The sequence below is a fragment of the Haliotis rubra genome, unplaced genomic scaffold (assembly GCF_003918875.1).
Source record: "Haliotis rubra isolate DU_JTF1 unplaced genomic scaffold, ASM391887v1 Scf1796, whole genome shotgun sequence".
In the NCBI taxonomy this organism is placed as follows: domain Eukaryota; kingdom Metazoa; phylum Mollusca; class Gastropoda; order Lepetellida; family Haliotidae; genus Haliotis; species Haliotis rubra.
In genome coordinates this window covers 18,508-37,937 of record NW_025765776.1, presented here as the reverse complement: position 1 = coordinate 37,937, position 19,430 = coordinate 18,508, and the positions used below count along the sequence as shown (strand labels likewise).

At 39.9% G+C, this 19,430-nt stretch overlaps 1 protein-coding gene across 1 annotated transcript in view; it reads left to right on the top strand.

The window, feature by feature from the left end:
- Positions 1-19,430, top strand: part of LOC124273313 (sodium- and chloride-dependent glycine transporter 2-like) — a 44,399-nt gene that overhangs the window by 18,996 nt on the left and 5,973 nt on the right. Inside the window, exons 5-14 of the mRNA XM_046708552.1 lie at positions 157-289; positions 982-1,116; positions 1,910-2,013; positions 2,122-2,246; positions 3,842-3,954; positions 4,615-4,743; positions 5,523-5,622; positions 6,797-6,897; positions 8,212-8,379; positions 8,867-8,986. Coding sequence (XP_046564508.1) covers positions 157-289; positions 982-1,116; positions 1,910-2,013; positions 2,122-2,246; positions 3,842-3,954; positions 4,615-4,743; positions 5,523-5,622; positions 6,797-6,897; positions 8,212-8,379; positions 8,867-8,986 — 1,228 coding nt within the window. The remainder of the gene's footprint in view (positions 1-156; positions 290-981; positions 1,117-1,909; positions 2,014-2,121; positions 2,247-3,841; positions 3,955-4,614; positions 4,744-5,522; positions 5,623-6,796; positions 6,898-8,211; positions 8,380-8,866; positions 8,987-19,430) is intronic.

Sequence of the window (19,430 nt, the reverse complement as noted above, 5' to 3'; positions counted from 1 at the left end):
GCACTTGCAATCTCATGTGACCCCTCAGCACTAAGGATTGGTTGACAGAATTAGAATCGAACTTCAACTTACAGGTAAGTCTCGTTTAATTTTCTAATTAAAGACAACAGGTGCGCCATTGTCAAGTTCTGCTCACCTTGTTTGCTCCTTCTTCAGATACAAGGCCCTCAGCATTAGCCCAGGTTTGGACCAAGTGGGGACAGTCAAATGGGAACTGGCTCTGTGTCTGTTTGCCATATACCTGCTGATATTCGGCTGTATCATCAAAGGCATCAGATCAGTTGGCAAGGTGAGACCGCGTGTCACAGACTTCATTCTGATAATCAGCGTGGATTCCTTTCCGGAACAGATTTCGTATAATATGTGTTTTGTTATAAGATCCTATTTGATGGTCTTACTTGTTTGAAGTTCCCAATTTGTGCTAGAATGAAGTTGCCCTATGTGTATTACTGTATCCATCTCACAACTGTTAAAGTTTCATACTTTGTGTAATTTGACTTAAAATCTATAAGTAAAATTGACGAACTGTGTAAAAAGCGGTTTGAATATTGAAGCATGTTAAAAACATGTTCCTCTTCGACCGTTGTCTGTATCCCTGTTGTAACGTATGCGAATACGCCATTATCATCCATCATCATCATCACCATCATCATCATCATCATCATCATCATCATCATCATCATCATCATCATCATCATCATCATCATCATCATAGGAACGCAATAGCACTCAGTGTGAAACCTCTGTATCAGCACTGTGTCAATAACGACGTTGTTGCGAACAAGGAAGTGGTATGCATGTCAATTTCTGTAGTTACACTGTGTCAGTAACGAAGTCGTTATCATAACCAAAGACTTGTTAATGGAAAACTGCTGTATCAGCACTCACTTCTCTGAAATTATATGTGATAACCATACATGTAGTATAGACACACATAGTATTTTACTGCACGAATATGGTCAGACCATTGCTTCATTGTAGGCTGTCTATGTTACTGCCACTCTACCTTATGTGTTCCTCATCATCCTCTGTATCCGCGGGCTGACTTTACCTGGAGGACCAGCCGGCGCTCTGTTCTACATTTCACCGAATTTCAGCAAAATTCTCAACATAGAGGTTAGTTATCTTTAGTTACTTTAGACCCGTGAAGAATTGTCTAATCCGGGTTAGAATTGATATTCAGCAACCCATGGTTGTCGTAAGAGGCGACAGACGAGATCGGGTGGCTGACTTGGTTGCCACGTGTCATCGTATCTCAGTTGCGTAGATCTCTGCTCATTACAAGGATCACTGGATCGTCCGGTCCAGACTCGACTATCTAAAAACCGCCGTCATATAACTGGAATATTGCTAAGTGCGACGTTAAACAACCAACAGAAGAAATATTTTGAGTAAATTTAGGGGATTTAGGGAGATAATAATTTTCACACCAACATCAGTACCATCAGCAGATTGATGTTCGACGACTTCTTAAAATTCCACCAACCCGTGAAGATCAGGGTTAGAATTGATCTTCGGTCACCCATGCTTGTAGTAAGAGGCGAATAACGGGATCAGGTGGTCAGACTCGGTGACTTGATTGACACGGGTCATCGTATCCCAACTGCGTAGATGGATACTTATGATGTTGATCACTGGATTGTCTGGTCCAGACTGTAAATCATTTAAATAACCGATCCCAAGTTTAAATACGATTCAAATACGTCAATATAGAATGTCTTAGAACATTGCAACCAAGGCCTAGATTTTCGACGCTCTCTTAGCGCTAAGATAGTTGTGAGTTAATGTTAATGTATGGCACTTACGACTATCTTGGCGCTAAGAGAGCTTCGAAAATCTAGGCCCTGGGAAGGTAATGGAAAGGTGTGAATATTTTACTGTGAAGTGTTCTGTATCATCCTGGATCCAGGTGTGGCTGGAGGCGTGTGCACAGGTGTTCTTTTCCCTTGGTCCAGCGTGGGGAAGTCTCATCACGATGGCAAGCTACAACACCTTCCATACCAACTGTCTCAGGTCAGGAACTTACCTTGCAATATTCCAGCTCCTGCCTTGGTGTGAACCTTCTGTATCATCATTATTAGTTATCCCAATGTCACAACAAACGTAAACTTTCCTCTAAAGGAATGCAGTCATCTGTACATTCGTATGTGGAGGAACGAGTCTGTTTGCTGGTGTTGGTGTCTTCTCCGTTCTTGGATTCATGGCTTATGAAGCAGATGTGCCCATCACAGATGTTGTGTCCTCTGGTACGTATCTGTTTACTTGTGTTATCCTCAAGAATACATCTGTTCCCTTGTGTTGTGTTCTCTGGTATGTGTCTGTTAACATATGTCGTGTCCAGTGACATGTATCTGATCACATATGTTGTGTCCTTTGGTATGTTGTCCTCTGGTATGTGTCCGATCACAGATGTTGTGTCCTCTGGTATGTGTCAGATCACATATGTTGTGTCCAGTGGTATGTATCTGATCACAGATGCTGTGTCCTGTGGTATGTATCTGATCACAGATGTTGTGTCCTGTGATTTGTGTCTGATCACATATGTTATGTCCTCTGGTATGTGTCTGTTACATATGTAGTGTCCTCTGGTATATGTGTGTCCTGTGGTATGTGTGTCCTCTGGTGTCCTGTGGTATGTGTCTGATCACAGATGTTGTGTCCTGTGGTATGTGTCTGATCACAGATGTTGTGTCCTCTGGTATGTGTCTGTTCACAGATGTTGTGTCCTGTGGTATGTGTCTGTTCACAGATGTTGGTGTGTCTGTTCACAGATGTTGTGTCCTCTGGTATGTGTCTGTTCACATATGTTGTGTCCTGTGGTATGTGTCTATGTCACAGATGTTGTGTCCTCTGGTATGTGTCTGATCACAGATGTTGTGTCCTCTGGTATGTGTCTGTTCACATATGTTGTGTCCTCTGGTATGTGTCTGATCACATATGTTGTGTCCTGTGGTATGTGTCTGATCACAGATGTTGTGTCCTGTGGTATGTGTCTGATCACAGATGTTGTGTCCTCTGGTATGTGTCTGTTCACAGATGTTGTGTCCTGTGGTATGTGTCTGATCACATATGTTGTGTCCTCTGGTATGTGTCTGTTCACATATGTTGTGTCCTGTGGTATGATGTTGTAGTATGTGTCTGTTCACATCTTGTCCTCTGGTATGTTTGTGTCATATGTTGTGTCCTGTGGTATGTGTCAGATCACAGATGTTGTGTCCTGTGGTATGTGTCTGATCACAGATGTTGTGTCCTGTGGTATGTGTCAGATCACATATGTTGTGTCCTGTGGTATGTGTCAGATCACATATGTTGTGTCCTGTGGTATTTCAATAAATCTTTCTTTTATGTATTAGTATGTGTCAGTCATGGATTAATGCCGCTTCTTCAAATGAAGAGGATAGCTACATCCAGTGGTGATTCCCTTGAACTACGAAATATTTTTAAATTTTGTAGAACTGCATTTTTTTACTAGATATAGTTACCCGTATTTCGAGACTTGCGGAGTGACTATTAGACCACAATGTCGATCAGGAATTCATCAAGACCTGAAAGTTCCATCGTCTTATATATGGAGTTCGAGTCAAGGTCCTATTTCTGGTCCATTGTGATGTGTACATTGTCAAGTTCAGGATTATATGACAATATATTGGTACTGTTAACGGATCAAAATGATGATATCGCTTCTGTGGAAACCAAAAAAGGACAGGGTATTTGACCATATATAGTGAAGTTCAAATGTTATAATTTAGATTCAGACCAGTTTTATCGGTCTTTGCACTCTAACCAAGCCTCGTCTCGGTCCCATTTACACTCTAAACCATGACATTGTTATCTGTTCCAGGGCCTGGATTAGGCTTCGTTATTTACCCGGAAGCCTTAGCCCAACTTCCGGTTCCTCAGCTATGGAGCTTCTTCTTCTTCATTATGCTCATTCTTTTGACGCTGGATTCAGCGGTGAGATTCTATGATTTACTCAAATTCTCATAATATTAGATTCAATGTTCAAATATTCCATAGGTATATTCATAAATATTCAGTTTGCAACATAACACGATATCCTGCAAGATATATCTCAATTAGAACCACGAAAGCAGATAATTGACGAAGTTATTATTATTTTTTTTGAAAATCACTCTCCAGACAAAAAGAGAGAGAAAAAAAAGTTAATTTTGTGATTTTATGGCAACTTCTTATCGTCATAAATTCATCGGGATTTTTTTAGTTATATTTATTGAATGCAGCGATGCTAAAATAAACGTTAAAACAGTTTCTTATTTATTGGTTCTATTGTCAGTTGTAAGTTCTGGCAATGACATTAGTTTTATAACTGTATACGCCTTTCGTTTATTCCAATTCAGGTACTTCTACCGTACCCTCAGACGGGGGTAGGGTGATATTAGGGTGGGGGTCGGTCAATGCGATATTGTCTTTCGGCATGTCCAGACACATCTTACAGGTGTCTGGATGTACTGAACCGAGTTTGGTTTATGTTGAATATGACATATTTACGTGCTGTTCTGTTGTGAGTGAACAACGGTACTTCCTTCTCGTCGATCTTTGTCTTTAAATATTTTAATATTATTACAAAATAATTTTCAGTGTTTTATTCTATAGTTTACAATGGTGGAGACTGTGATATCGGCCATAATGGACTATTTCCCGTCACTGATGAGATGGAGATTATGCGTTAACGCTGGGTATTGTCTTGCTGCCTTTCTGCTGGGTCTGATATTCGCTACTGAGGTTTGTTAACTGATATGTTGGTCTTGACTCAGAAACACCAATGACAGCATGTAAAGGTATACACAAAAAGAAGGTTGTTCTGGTTGATACGTTAGCTTGCTTACAGGGGCGTAAGTACCATTATAGAAAAGCCCGGGCTTACACATGACTGTTGCTAAAAAGGTTGGGCAAACCCTCAATACTATATAAATAATAAAGTTTTGCATCCTATCAAGCTTACAGAAAAACATTGGCTTGCTACGCGCCTGGCATAGCTCTTGGCATATTGTTTCGTTTTCGCATAGTGACCTCGCTAATAGTAATCAATAGTTTTGTAATGACGAAATAAAATACTGAGTTTCGTTTTTTGTCACTGTTTTCCCTGATATTACTAGATGACAGAGAACCGTGTGTTGTCACTGGCAGTCGCCATGTTGCAGGTGTTTTTCGCAGACGAAGTGACAAGTGATCATGTTATGTCTCAATATTGATCACATGACAAGTAACATGAAGAGAGTTTAACGTCGACCTTTTTTTACGAGGAACACGTTTCGGAGTATATAGACAGTATTCGAAGACCAAATACTGATCACATATGACAAGTCAATACTGATCACATGACATGTCAATATTGACCACATGACATGTAAATACTGATGACATGACAAGTCAATACTGATCACGTGACATGTCAATACTGATCAAATGAGAAAATGAGAAAATGTTATGTTTCTTAACCATAATTATAAGCATCATTTCTTTAAGCGTTTCTCGTATAAACTTAGGATTTCTACTTTTAGGGCGGAATGTATGTTTTCCAACTGGTTGATTGGTACTTCGTAACCATATTCCTCATCCTGGTCGGTCTTCTGGAGTGCATCATTCTGGGATGGATATACGGTTAGTCACAGATCCTAAAGGCGCAGAAATGGTCCCTCTTTTACCGCAAGATTCCTGACATTTAGATTGGAACTCGATAGGGACGATTGTCAGTGATGATACTAGTGTTAAGTATTACTATGATTAACATTTTAATTATTTTGGTCACAGGGACAGACGGGACAGCCCTGGTTCGATTCCACAAATGGTACAAAGTGTGAAGCCGATTTTTATTATCATAGTGATATCAGATATTGCTGAAATGTGTCTAAAAGCGTCGTAAAACCAACATCACTCACTCTGAGGCAACATATTTAATATCAGGGGCGGATACAGTTTTTTGAGAAAGGGGAGGTGCACACTATTGAGAAAAGGTGGGGTGCACACTATTGAGAAAAGGTGGGGTGCGCACCCTTACTTTATCAAACCTCTGAATAGAGCAGTGTCTATTATAAATTCTGTCCTGTTTCCTATTCTCGCGGTAAACACGTTTTCTACCGAGATCGCCAATGGGGGACGCTTAGCGATTGTTTACATCACCGACCAGTAACTATAGGAAGTAGCCCAAGTCTGTGAGTGAGCAAAATCTTGCAATGTCACGAATATTGGTGAGTTTATACAAACTTGGACATATCATAACTTTTCCCCGCCTTTGCGGGATTGCTCTTCCATACACTCCATAACGTGACTTCCTTATAATATTGTTTATCACCGGGATCACAAGTGGTAATTCACCTGATGGATCTAGCAGCTGATAGATGCAGATGTTAGAGGAGAAGGACCTTCATTTAAAACTACAAGCATTCATACGATAAGAATTGTTTGTGATATTTTTTCAGCCGATACCCGTAAGTACCGCGAGAATAGGAAACGTTTTCTTAACAATTGCACTTCATGACAACCATGTGCAACTCATGCTTCTTGTGACAGAGGGCTGACGAGATGGGGTGGTCAGGCTCGCTGACTTGGTTGATGCATGTCATCGTAGACAAGTTGCGTAGATCGATGTTTATGATGCAGTCATTGCATTGCCTGGTCCAGACCCGACATTTTACTGGCGTTAAACATCAAACAAACACTATCATGTGTTTATAGATTACCTATCACAGACACACTCAGAGGCAAGTCAATTGTTAAGGTTTCAAAACCACTGTCAAATGGGTGTGGAGCTAATTAAACACTATTTCTGTTTCAGGTGTGAATCGTGTCAGCGAGGATGTCGAGATGATGACGGGGAGGCCAGTCCCATTGTTCTTCAAAGTTTCATGGTGTTTCATCACACCTGCACTGCTTCTGGTAATCATCTTCCGTAATATTTTCTGTCACCCTCCTTGTTCATGCATCTCAGGATGTATCACGCCCCGACATAAGAATGGGTCTTCGGCCGATGCTCATGACATTAATTTTTGTTTGTTTGTTTGTTTGTTTTGACGTCACCCTCAGCAATTTCCAGCTTATGGCAGCGGTCTGTAAATAATCAGGTCTGGACCAGACAAGCCAGTGGTCATCAACATGACCATCATTCTGCGCAATTGGGATACGATGACATGTTTCAGGCAGCCTGATCACCCATCCCGTCACACGCCTCTTACCACAAGCATAGGTTGCTAAAGATCAGTTCTAACTAGGATTTTCACGGGTCTGATAACATTAAGTACGGTAGGAAACGTTTTCATAAGGTGTTAAATACCAGACAGGAAAAAATGGCCACTGTAATCGATTTAATACTTGATGCACAGTTTGACTTTTAAAAGGATGCTGCACTATCGGTTTGTTTGTTAACTGATAAAAAGATAGGTCTGGTGATGAACCGCTGGGTTTTGGTGATTTGGGAATTTGAAATACATTATTTCTCGTCCCTCTTCATTTTTTATTGAACTGATGTATTTGGGAATGAACCAAAGGAGGCACACTCCATTTCAAAATTTCAGAATTTCAACGTTAAGTTCAATCAGTAATAATTATCCGACGAAAAAGATCCCACTAAGCGTAAAAAGCAAAACATTAATAGCAGTGGTTATTATGTGAATGGATCACTGAAAATCAGGGACGACACCAGCCATTCATGAAAATGGAGTGTCTGTCCTACTCTTCCGTTATCACCTTCCACTCAACACAAATTTCATGAAAAAGTAATATTTTTTCTTCGTTTCTACGCGAAGGGCTCTACTCCGGCCATACGACGGCACTCCGTTAACATTCGAGTCTGGATCAGACACTTGAAAACGCTTCGTTTGGTTATGACACAACAATGATCTTAGATGTAATATTATTGTCTTGAACATTTTCATATTTATATTTATGTGTAAGGAATTCTGACATACTCGTTGTTGGATCATATTTTGCTTTCGTTTTACATTCAATAACGCTTATTAGACGATTTGAGAAAGTGTTTTGTAATCCTATACGTGGCTTCTTAAACACGCATTCGTAAAATCCGATGTTCATTTGGTTTCTATTGAATATATCCTTGTCAAAAGTCAACAGATTCCTGATATTAATTCGACATAGAACATTTAAAATAAATGCACAGCTATTTCAAGCACATGAATTAGTTTATAAATGTTGATGATCCAAAAATACAAATGTTCCTTTATTCTTATTTTTCAGATAATATTCATATCTACTCTGGCCCGCTATGAGCCGCCAACCTACGGCAATTATGTTTATCCCAAATACGCTGCTACCATTGGTTGGTGCCTAGCAACCATTCCCTGCATTCCATTGGTGGTCGGGATGTTTCTGACCATTTACAAGGAGGAGGGGACCCTATTGCAGGTATTTGTCAAGATACGTCTGAGAATCGGCGGATTTAAGAAGCCTTTGAAAATATTGATCTAAGATGACTCAGTTCCGAATCAGAATAGGGAACACACAGTCATAATTTTCCGATGTGCTCAAGGACGCAACTCACATCGATGTTGTACAGTGCGAATAGTGGTTAATTCTAGTTTTTGGAAGCGATGTATATTATACTATATAAATATGCATGCACGATTGAATTCATATCCAAAGTGAGTGAGTGTGTTTTGGTTTTACGCTGCTTTAGCAATATTCCAGCAACATCAAAGCGGGAGATACCAGAAATGGGCTTCAAATAACGTACCCATGTGGGGAATCGAACCCGGGTCTTTGGCGTGACGAGCGAGCTCTTTAACTACTGGGCTACCCCATTATACCCAAAGACACGGAATGTTAAGATTTCTTCGACTCTGTTATCTCCTCTCCTTTAAAGCTTGTATTTTGTCATGCTTCAATATTTCAGCGTCTCAGAAAGTCCGTGAGACCAAACAGCTCCTGGGGTCCGGCGGAATCGTCCTATGGGGAAGCAGTCCGAAACAGACTCAAGAGCACCAACTCTCTCAGGGATACCTGCTTATCAATTGTACCGTGTAAATTTAAAAATTAAACGAGACTTACCTGTAAGTTGAAGTTTGATATAAATTCCACCGACCTATGAAGTACAGAGGGATAACATGAGAGGTGCGCATGCGCATAGGAACCAGCTTTTAAAGTGAAAATATGGTTTGCATGAGCCAATAGGGATGGGATGGGAGGGCATGTTATCCCTCAGTACTTCATAGGTCGGTGGAATTTATATCAAACTTCAACTTACAGGTAAGTCTCGTTTATTTTTTTAATTACACCTCCCTATTCCGTACTTTCGGAATACCATGAGATTTTTAGAGCAAAACCATATTTTCTGACGTAACAAGTAAGAACAAAACTGACATCATAACAGTTTTAGTAACACAACTGTATTGGCACATGGAATAGCTACAAAGTTTGGCACATGGTACAGTTATCATGTAAAGTGAAAATGTTTAAACCTGGTATTCTACAAACAACTTCTACCTTGGCACATGATTTAGGATGGCTTCACTGAACTGTCCTCCATTTGCTACTGGTTTTCATAACATTTCTTGAACACACAGTCACTGCTCCATCCCGCAGTCCTAATTATTGTTTGCAAAGGGACATTGGCCCGTGATGCTGCATTGGTTGATGCAGATCTAATACTGTGTGGCTCAAAGATGGCTAAGTCTATACCAGCCTGTGATAGCACAATCCTGATCCATCTGGACAGAGTACCTTTAGACACTCTTCGATGGGGTTTATGAAAACTAACAAAAAGTGCAGCCTCTTCACCCCTAATGGGTTCAATCCGAGCTAAATACCGTTGCAGATTGCGGACCACACACAGGCGAGGGTCAGGAAATCCTGTAAGTGTCAATTCACTTTGGTGGTATCCAGGTCTAGATTGTTTGAGCAAGTCACCATACCTAAACAGAGATTGAAGGCGTTGCCCTGATAACAAAACCATCAGCATAGCAAGTTTTAAAATTACGCTTTTCAAGTTGTCCTCTGTAAGGTCTCTCAAATACTGCAGCACAACAGACACATTCCATGTCACATTGTATCTTGGCAATGCGGGTCGAAGATTGAAAATGCCCTTCATGAATCTGATCACCATTGGATGTTGTCCAAATTTTACATTGTCAACCAATGGTATTGTTGATAAAGCAGACCGTGCAGTATTAACAGCAGAATAGCTTAGTCCTTGAGCAAAGAGTTCCTGCAGAAATTTTAGTCCTTCGCTCAGAGGTGGTGAAATGGGACTAGTGTCCTTTGCATTGCAAAATAACAACCACTTGCGGAAATATGTCCCATATTGTCTATGATTGCAGAATAATGTCTGCAACTGGTTCCTGTATTCTTTGACCCTGTAGTTCTTCCCTGATAGTCTGAATGCTGCAAGTTTCAGCTTTCCTTGGAGTGGATGTTGCCTGTCGGGTTGGTTTGCTAACCTTAGAAGGTATTTTGACTTTGGGAGCAGCCCTGGACAGTCAGTCAGTAAGTTCAGCAGCCTGCTGAACGAAAACTGTGTTGGCCATACTAGAGCTATAATCAACACTTCGGCCTCTTCCTGTTTTATTTTCTGCAGAACCCCTCCGATAAAACTGAAAGGGCAGAACATATATTCGTAAGATTGTCCCCAGAACGAGGAAAATGCATCCACAGCTACTGCCCCTGGGTCGGGGCACCATGATACATAACGGTCTCCCATATTGTTAATGTAAGATACTGCTGTAGTGTTGTCAATTAAAAGTCTTATATGCACATTCTGTTGTTGTGAGCACAATGATTGCAAAGTTAGAAAAGCAGCAAAAAGTTCCAAAGAGTATATGTGTTTTGTCACTTTCTTCCTTGGTCCACAGACATCCTGTCCTGTTCTCACAATGATCACTCATCCACTCCTGTTCTTTTTGAAGACCAGTCATCTGACATTTGTTAAGTCTGAGCTGTATGAGCTGAGGGGAATTTCCTGCATTCTCTATCCACCAAATTAGATCATCTGTACATAACTGATCAAGTTCAACTAATCCACCGAAGCTCCCTTTAGCCAATCTCTTATAAAAAAGAGGAGCGTGCTTCATTCCAAAGGTGCTTGCATTCAGTTGCCCAATAAGAGCCGACAATTCTCTGATAGAAATAACTTTGGCACTTTGACTACTTCCAGTAGCGCCTACACCTGAAAATTCCGCTGTTCTCAGGTTATTGCCAGTTTCTCTCCAGCGGGAGCACTGTTATCCACTTTTGGAGATGCCAATGTATCTGCCAGTTCAAAATACTGTGGCGTGTCGTCTTCACGACCTCATCGCCCAATTCTTTGTCTCCCCGCGGGGGGCATTGCCATATTGGTAAATTCAGGCGAACAGACCACGACCCGCGGCCGTATAGGTCAGATAGCTTAGTAGCTAAACTTCGATAACACTGTCCATAAAACTCAGTGAACCGCCTCTGAAGAACTTCTTGCACACTATCCTCGTAGCATTTCCTTCGAAACACCAAAACACTGAAGATATTCACAATATTCAACTCAGTCGAAAACTTCTGATACTAACCGATTCCTATAAACATGCGTACTGATGTGATTCCTATGCGCATGCGCACCTCTCATGGTATTCCGAAAGTACGGAATAGGAGGTGGAATCTTAATCCAAATGTTCCGATTTATCCATCTGTTTTAAACATATTTATATTCATGAAAATGAATTGGGATTGGTAAACAAGCTTTACAACTTATATTTATCCATTTTATCATACAATTACACTGTCTTCCATCTAACTTGTGTTTGTAGTTGCGGCATCTTCATATAGAAATGTAGCAGGATTACATTTCTTCGTAACGAAACAAAATATTGTTGTATGTATTTTGTAAGTTATTCCAAATAGAAGACACCGCCATGGTGCATCGACTGCTGCATCTTCTGGCTTGTGATCATAGGGTCATGTTCATATATAATAAACGATATACATATTTCTGTACCTGAAAACATGTTAAACCATTGGAACACCGATATGAACAGATATGACAGACAGTCAGTGAGGGAGTGAGTGTTATGTCACTTTTATCAATATTCCAGGAATATCACGGCGTTTGACTCCAGATATGGGCTTCACACATTGTACCCATGGGGGGAATCGAAACCGGGTCATCGGCGTGACGAACGAACGCTTTGACCACTGGGCTACCCGACCGCCCCTATAACGTTCAGGAGAAGGTTTAAGAGAAGAAAGCTAACATATCTGGAAAGATAATCATAAGTGTACTTTTATGTTTCAATACACTGAGATTATTTTCCGAGACATCATAAGTCATCTTTTCCATAAATGTAATTTCAAAAGCATTGTTATGCGTGAACACCTTTAATACGATACACAATGTTTTTAGAAAGTGGTCAAATGTAGCATATGTTATATTTGTGATTACACTTTCTTAGTAAAGTCATATTCTATTACTTTTGTTGGAATCCGGCATTCGAACCCACACCCCAGAGTCAGGTACCTAATCACCATCACACAAGCCACGCTGGCTGAGCGGGTTAGACGGCTGACTTTGTGTGCTGGCGATTAGGTGCCTGACTCTGAGGGTGTGGGTTCGAATCCCGGATGGGACTCAACCCAACAAAAGTACTAGAATCTGAACTTAACTAATAAAGTGTAATCCTAAATATAATATATGTAACACTATTAATAGCTGATCAGAATAAGGATTCTTTATCGTAATCTACATTGGTAAAGATACATGTTTGTGTTTGAAGAGGCCTGATTTGGAAGGAATACTTTGATGAGGCTCTCCAAGAGAAACGTTGATGGCGTGATTTCAGTTTTTTATAATTACATTCCTCTTCATGCCAAATTTTAAATGTTTCTATGAAAGATAGATGCTTTCACATATATTGATCTTCACTGTGTCCATTTTCATACAGGAAAGAATGCTTTGTATCAATTGTACTGATTTATATTGGAAGTCTATATTGTTGTTTTCCATTGTAGAGTTTTGATTAATTTAAGAAACGTGTGACGAGACAATTTGAATAAAAAACTCAACGTTGTTTTTAGTGATTTATAATCAGGACTTAGTTTTAGTGCATGATCAAGTTAGGTTTGCCGACAAGAATTGGTCCCCAGTAACGAACCCGTTAAGGTCCGTGTTAGAATTGAATTGTCGTAAGAGGCGACTAACGAGATCGGGTGGTCAGGCTCGCTGGCTTGGTTGACACATGTCATCGTATCCCAATTGCGTAGATCGATGTTCATACTGTTGATCCCTGGAGTGTCTGGTCCAGACTCGATTATTTACAGACCACCGACATATAACTAGGATATTGCTGAGTGCGGCGTAATACTAAACTCACTCACTCACCACTCCCAGCAACGATGCTTGACGGCTATTATGTGAAAAGCTCGGTGACTTGGCTTCTTGACTGCATGCACCATACCACGATGTCGCCGTACGTTCTTCATAATATCAACCACTGGTTTGGCAAGCCCAGGCTCGATTATGAACAAGACACCGGTTTATTGCCACAACAATAACCCACGTAATCATAGATTAAGCGATATCAATTAAATGTCCTCGACGTATTCTGGAAGTTATAAATCTACTTCGGATCAAGTGGCAGTGGGGAAGGATGTTGCAATACTGGACCATGTGATTCGTGCTTCTGGCAAAGTTCAAATCGTAATACTACTTTAGTAGGAAGTGTCTATTTACGTCACTTTAGCAAGTTTCTATCATATTACGTACACCTACCGTCAAATACTGGACCATTGACGTAATGAATCAAGGTTTAAATCAACTAGCCTACCAATGGATCGTCTCTCGAGGACCCAATGACGTCGCTCGAGGACCTCACACCACCACGCCATCTACAAAACACAAGCCGCTTTGTGATCAGAAGATGATTGACGTAAATAACTCATAATAAACACACAAACAATCAATGCTTCACAATGTCCCGGATGAGGTTAGTCAGTCAACATTAATTACACCAGTGTCAACAGTACTGAGAAACGGGTGAGTCTTGGTGATCGAGTAAAGATCACTTGCTGAACCAAGTGTGAATGTTTGTACTGGGTAACATTTGCTTCACCAAGTGTGAATGTTTGTACTAGGTAACATTGCTTCACCAAGTGTGAATGTTTGTACTAGGCAACATTCACTTCCGATCATAAGCTAATGAACAAACTTCCATCCATACGTGGATTTAGGTCATAACCGTGTCAATTCCTTAGATTTAAGCGTTGTGTCAATTAACATCTATCAAAGTTGAAACATCTTATGTCTATATGTACTGTTGAAAAATAAGATTATATATAACTTCTGTTTTGTAAAGGTTCACCTCTAATAAACAACGTTACTATACGCTTGTAAATTGGCCTGCAAAAGAAAGTACACAGGTGAAACCAAACTTCCAGGTCTTAAAACAAACGTCGAAACGCTGCAAACTGAAGGTCGAACACGGCACTATGACATCTGTATAAAATACATCGAAATCCAATAACCATTTTTATTTGTGTGTCAATTTTAATCAACGTCAAATATATGTGTATGCATTTTTTTCTGTCAGTTCAGTCATCTCGTTAGCTGTTCTGAAACTCTAATTCAGTTTTCGAAACTCACAACTTTGTGTATTGTTCCGTAAAAATAGATGAAGTCAGACAAAGACAGCAGCAGCTCAAAGGAACTTGAAGGTACGGGTCTCAGGGGATACTTCAAGCATGGCAAATTAGTTACTGAACCGGATACACGTCGTACAACCCGATGAATCCACTACAACCCGAAGAACGCTGACAGCACGACGCCCTAGCTCTCGCACTACGCCAGAACGGAATTCACAGCCATAGGGGTGTGGCCAAGACTCGGGTGTCAGTAAACAGGAAACTTTTAACAGCGATACTAGTGAAAATGATAACGTTGATGACTTTAGCCTTTGTAATGGCAACACATTTACGTCTGTCAATGAGGGGTAAACTTGCGCATTCTATCATGGAATGTAAACGGACTCATGGGTAAATATCCAGACTCAAACTTTGCTAGCTATATAAGTTCATTTGACATTGTGTGTCTAACAGAAACCTTCCTTAGTACAACACCACAGCATTGGTTTGCGGACTTCGATATATGTTTTGCACCTGCTGTTAAACTGGCAAAATATGGTCGCTTTATGCGGTGGTGTATGCGTATGTATAAAGAAGAAGTTCAGTGAGCATTTCCAGATACTCACGATGGGGGTGGACAACTTTATTTGTATAAAGATTGGCAAAAAGGTTTTCGGTTTTACCAAGGATATTATACTTATCTGCGTATACATCCCTCCCACGGGATCAAATTATTATCACACGGTTAACTTCTCTTGTGCACTCGATAAGCTTGAGGAATTCTTATTTGAAAATATTTCTTCCTTCCAGTAGTTGTGCAATTCTTCTTTGTGGCGATATGAATGCTAGAACTGCAAGTGAGAACAATCCGTGTTCACCTTGAGGCTGAAAAACGAGGCTGACGATATTATTGGTCCTTCCTTTATTGATGGGGATAATGATCCTGTCAGCGAGAGGAAATCCAGCGATAGTGTGATAAACGCTTTGGTCGAAAATTGTTAAATATATGCTACACATATGGATTGTTCATTGTTAATGGCAGAGTACCTGGCGATGCTAAAGGTGAATTTACGTTCATAAGTGCACAAGGAAGTAGTGTAAATGACTATTTTATCTCTTCAGCTGAGTTTTTCGACATAATAGCTATGTTAAATGTGGGTCAACGTCTTGAAACTGACCACCAGCCCTTGGAGCTGTTTTGTTACTCTCCTAATTCGCTGTCAGATAAACAACCAGGTATTACACTTAATCTCGCGGAAACGTACAGGTGGAACAGTGCTTTATCAGATCACTTTATAGCTTGTCTAACTGGCAAAACTAATGCCTTTTTCACAGTTAACCTGAATATATAGATACTAATCTAGATGGTGCTCTTAGCCAGTTCGTAAGTCATCTACTGGATGCAGCCAAATGTATGAAAAGGTCAGCTTTTAGATGCCAGACTTTAAGACGCCAACCCTTAAACGACGAGTGTAGGTCTGCAAAGCGTGAAGCGAGGAGGGCGCTTTAGGAAATGTAGACTTACATGAAACGACTACAACAGAAAGACTTGTTGTACTTTGAGAAATAGATATAAAGAATCATGTCGAAAAATATAAAGAGCAAAAACAAGAGATCTCCGATTGAAAAAAACTTAGCACTTTCACTCAAAAATTTGATAAATTTTGGCGGGAGATTCGTTCCTTGAAAAGTAAAGATAATGTGGTTTGTAAGATAACAGCTGACCAGTGGTTGTTACACTTCCGTTCTGTTTTTTTCACATTTTCATGAAGAATATGAATGTAATGATACAGCTAGCTTGCAGGAATCTAAGGCTAGTTTGGAGACCAGTGGTTATACAGAACTTGATGCTGAAATCCTTGATTCAATAATAACCGAAACCGAAATTGTCGATGCCATAGGAAATCTTAAAAACGGAAAATCACCTGGTCCGGACAAGATTTTAGTGGAGATGTTAAAAGCTTCCCAAGACATTATATTGCCATTTTTACATAAATGTTTTAACTATGTCTTTAAGACTGGATACTTTCCAAGAACCTGGGCGCAGGCTATCATAGTACCTCTACATAAGAAGGGTGACATCAATAACCCTGACAATTACAGAGGCATATCTCTGTCGGGTAGTATTGGTAAATTGTTTACATCTATCCTCAACAAAAGATTAAACATGTGGGCTAATATTAGAGATAAAATTCCTGAAATACAAGCTGGCTTTAGGAAAGGTTATTCCACATCTGATCATATTTTTTACATTGCATGCAATTGTGCAAAAGTACTTAATAAGAAGAAAAACGTAAATTATATGTAGCATTTATTGACTTTAGGAAAGCATTTGACTCTGTAAATCGACAGAAATTGTGGGCTTGTTTAAAGCGGGCGGGATTAGATGGGAAAAATGTTATTTATGTTACGAGGTATTTATGCCAGCGTAAAGGCTTGTGTGCGTAGCAAGTAAATGGGGATTCACTGACTATTTTGAGTGCCCACTCGGTGTGAAGCAAGGATGTTTGTTAAGCCCTATTCTCTTTTCCTTCTTCATTAGCGAATTGGAAAATGAAATAATTCATAAAGGCAAATATGGTGTACATCTATATCCTGATATTTTGGAGATTTTACTGCTACCGTTTGCTGACGACGTGATATTAGTATCGGACTCCAGTGGTAGGTTTACAGAACCAATTAGACATTCTGGAGAACTACTCGAAAGAATGGAAATTAGATATTAATCTTGATAAGTCAAATATTGTTGTATTTAGAAGGTGGACCAATCGCTAATGGCGAAAAATGGTCTTATAACGGCATTCCAATGCAAATAGTTTCTGAATACAAATATCTTGGAATACTTTTTAATTATACATTGAATATGGGTAAAACTGCTATTGCCTTATCAGCAAAAGCAAAAGGCTCTGGTGTATCTGCTTTCGTCACTATATCCATTAGCGCTAATAACACCAAAGATGTTTTTAAACTCTTCGATGCACAGATACAACCAATGCTTTTGTAGGGGTGGAGATTTTGGCTTTCAGACTTTTGAACCGATTGAAAAGATACATCTATTGGCATGTAAGAAGTTCCTTAATGTTAACATTACAACACCAAACTATATGGTATATATGGAGAATGGAAGATACCCACTTTATATAAACTCTCACCTTCGCTGCATAAAATACCGGTTCAAAATACTGAAAATGCATGAACAGCGTCTACTAAGAAAAGTCATATAACATGCTACTTAATTTAGATAATATTGGTTATGTAACATGGGCATCAAATATAAGATATCTGTTATTTTCGTATGGATTTGGATATGTATGGATTTTCCAAGGTGTCGGTAACGAGTGGCTGTTTATGAATGAATTTCGCCAAAGAGCCGTGGATATGTTTCGCCAGAATTGGATGAATACCCTTAATCTAAGTTCAAGATTTGATGTATATAGATCCTTTAAAACATTGATCGAACCTGAGACATATCTATCAAACATTACAAGCAAGAAATTTAGAAATACAGTTATTAGATTTAGACTTGGCTTGACAGATATAATGATCAATACTGGCCGTAACAAGTCACTCGCCAAACATCTCAGAATTTGCCCTGTCTGTATGGCGGATATCGAAGACGAGTATCATCTGTTATTTATATGTGACGCTTTTGCCGATTTAAGAAAGGAGTACATTCCACAAAAATATCTGGGTCACCCTACAAGGGAAACACTTTATAAGAATTTTATCTTCAAAAGACGAATCTGTCTATGTAAAATTAGCCATGTTTTTAACAAATTCCGCCGTCTTTAAGGAAGAGTCTAATTTCTCCTGTCAACTAATCTAACAATGTTATGATGCTTTCCACTGTTTGCAATGTCCGTACCTTGCCTGTCATTACAATACTATGTATACGGGCCAGAGGCCTTATGTACAATAAACCATCTTGATCTTGATCTTGACCTCGCCACTTTGCACCGTATATCTTTAGTGAGATAACAGGTAAAAGATCAAAATGGCGCCTCTTCTCAGCTTGTGTTTATTTCTACAGGCAGACCGTGCCGTATTAACAGCAGAATAGCTTAGTCCTTGAGCAAAGAGTTCCTGCAGAAAATTTTAGTCCTTTGCTCAGAGGTGGTGAAATGGGACTAGTGTCCTTTGCATTGCAAAATAACAACCACTTGCGGAAATATGTCCCATATTGTCTATGATTGCAGAATAATGTCTGCAACTGGTTCCTGTATTCTTTGACCCTGTAGTTCTTCCCTGATAGTCTGAATGCTGCAAGTTTCAGCTTTCCTTGGAGTGGATGTTGCCTGTCGGGTTGGTTTGCTAACCTTAGAAGGTATTTTGACTTTGGGAGCAGCCCTGGACAGTCAGTCAGTAAGTTCAGCAGCCTGCTGAACGAAAACTGTGTTGGCCATACTAGAGCTATAATCAACACTTCGGCCTCTTCCTGTTTTATTTTCTGCAGAACCCCTCCGATAAAACTGAAAGGGCAGAACATATATTCGTAAGATTGTCCCCAGAACGAGGAAAATGCATCCACAGCTACTGCCCCTGGGTCGGGGCACCATGATACATAACGGTCTCCGATATTGTTAATGTAAGATACTGCTGTAGTGTTGTCAATTAAAAGTCTTATATGCACATTCTGTTGTTGTGAGCACAATGATTGCAAAGTTAGAAAAGCAGCAAAAAGTTCCAAAGAGTATATGTGTTTTCACTTTCTTCTTTGGTCCACAGACCCCTGTCCTGTTCTAACCTCCTGTTTTGAAGTCTGGCTGCGTTTGCTGTATGAGCTGAGGGGAATTTCCTGCCTTCTCTATCCACCAAATTAGATCATCTGTACATAACTGATCAAGTTCAACTAATTCATCGAAGCTCCCTTTAGCAAATCT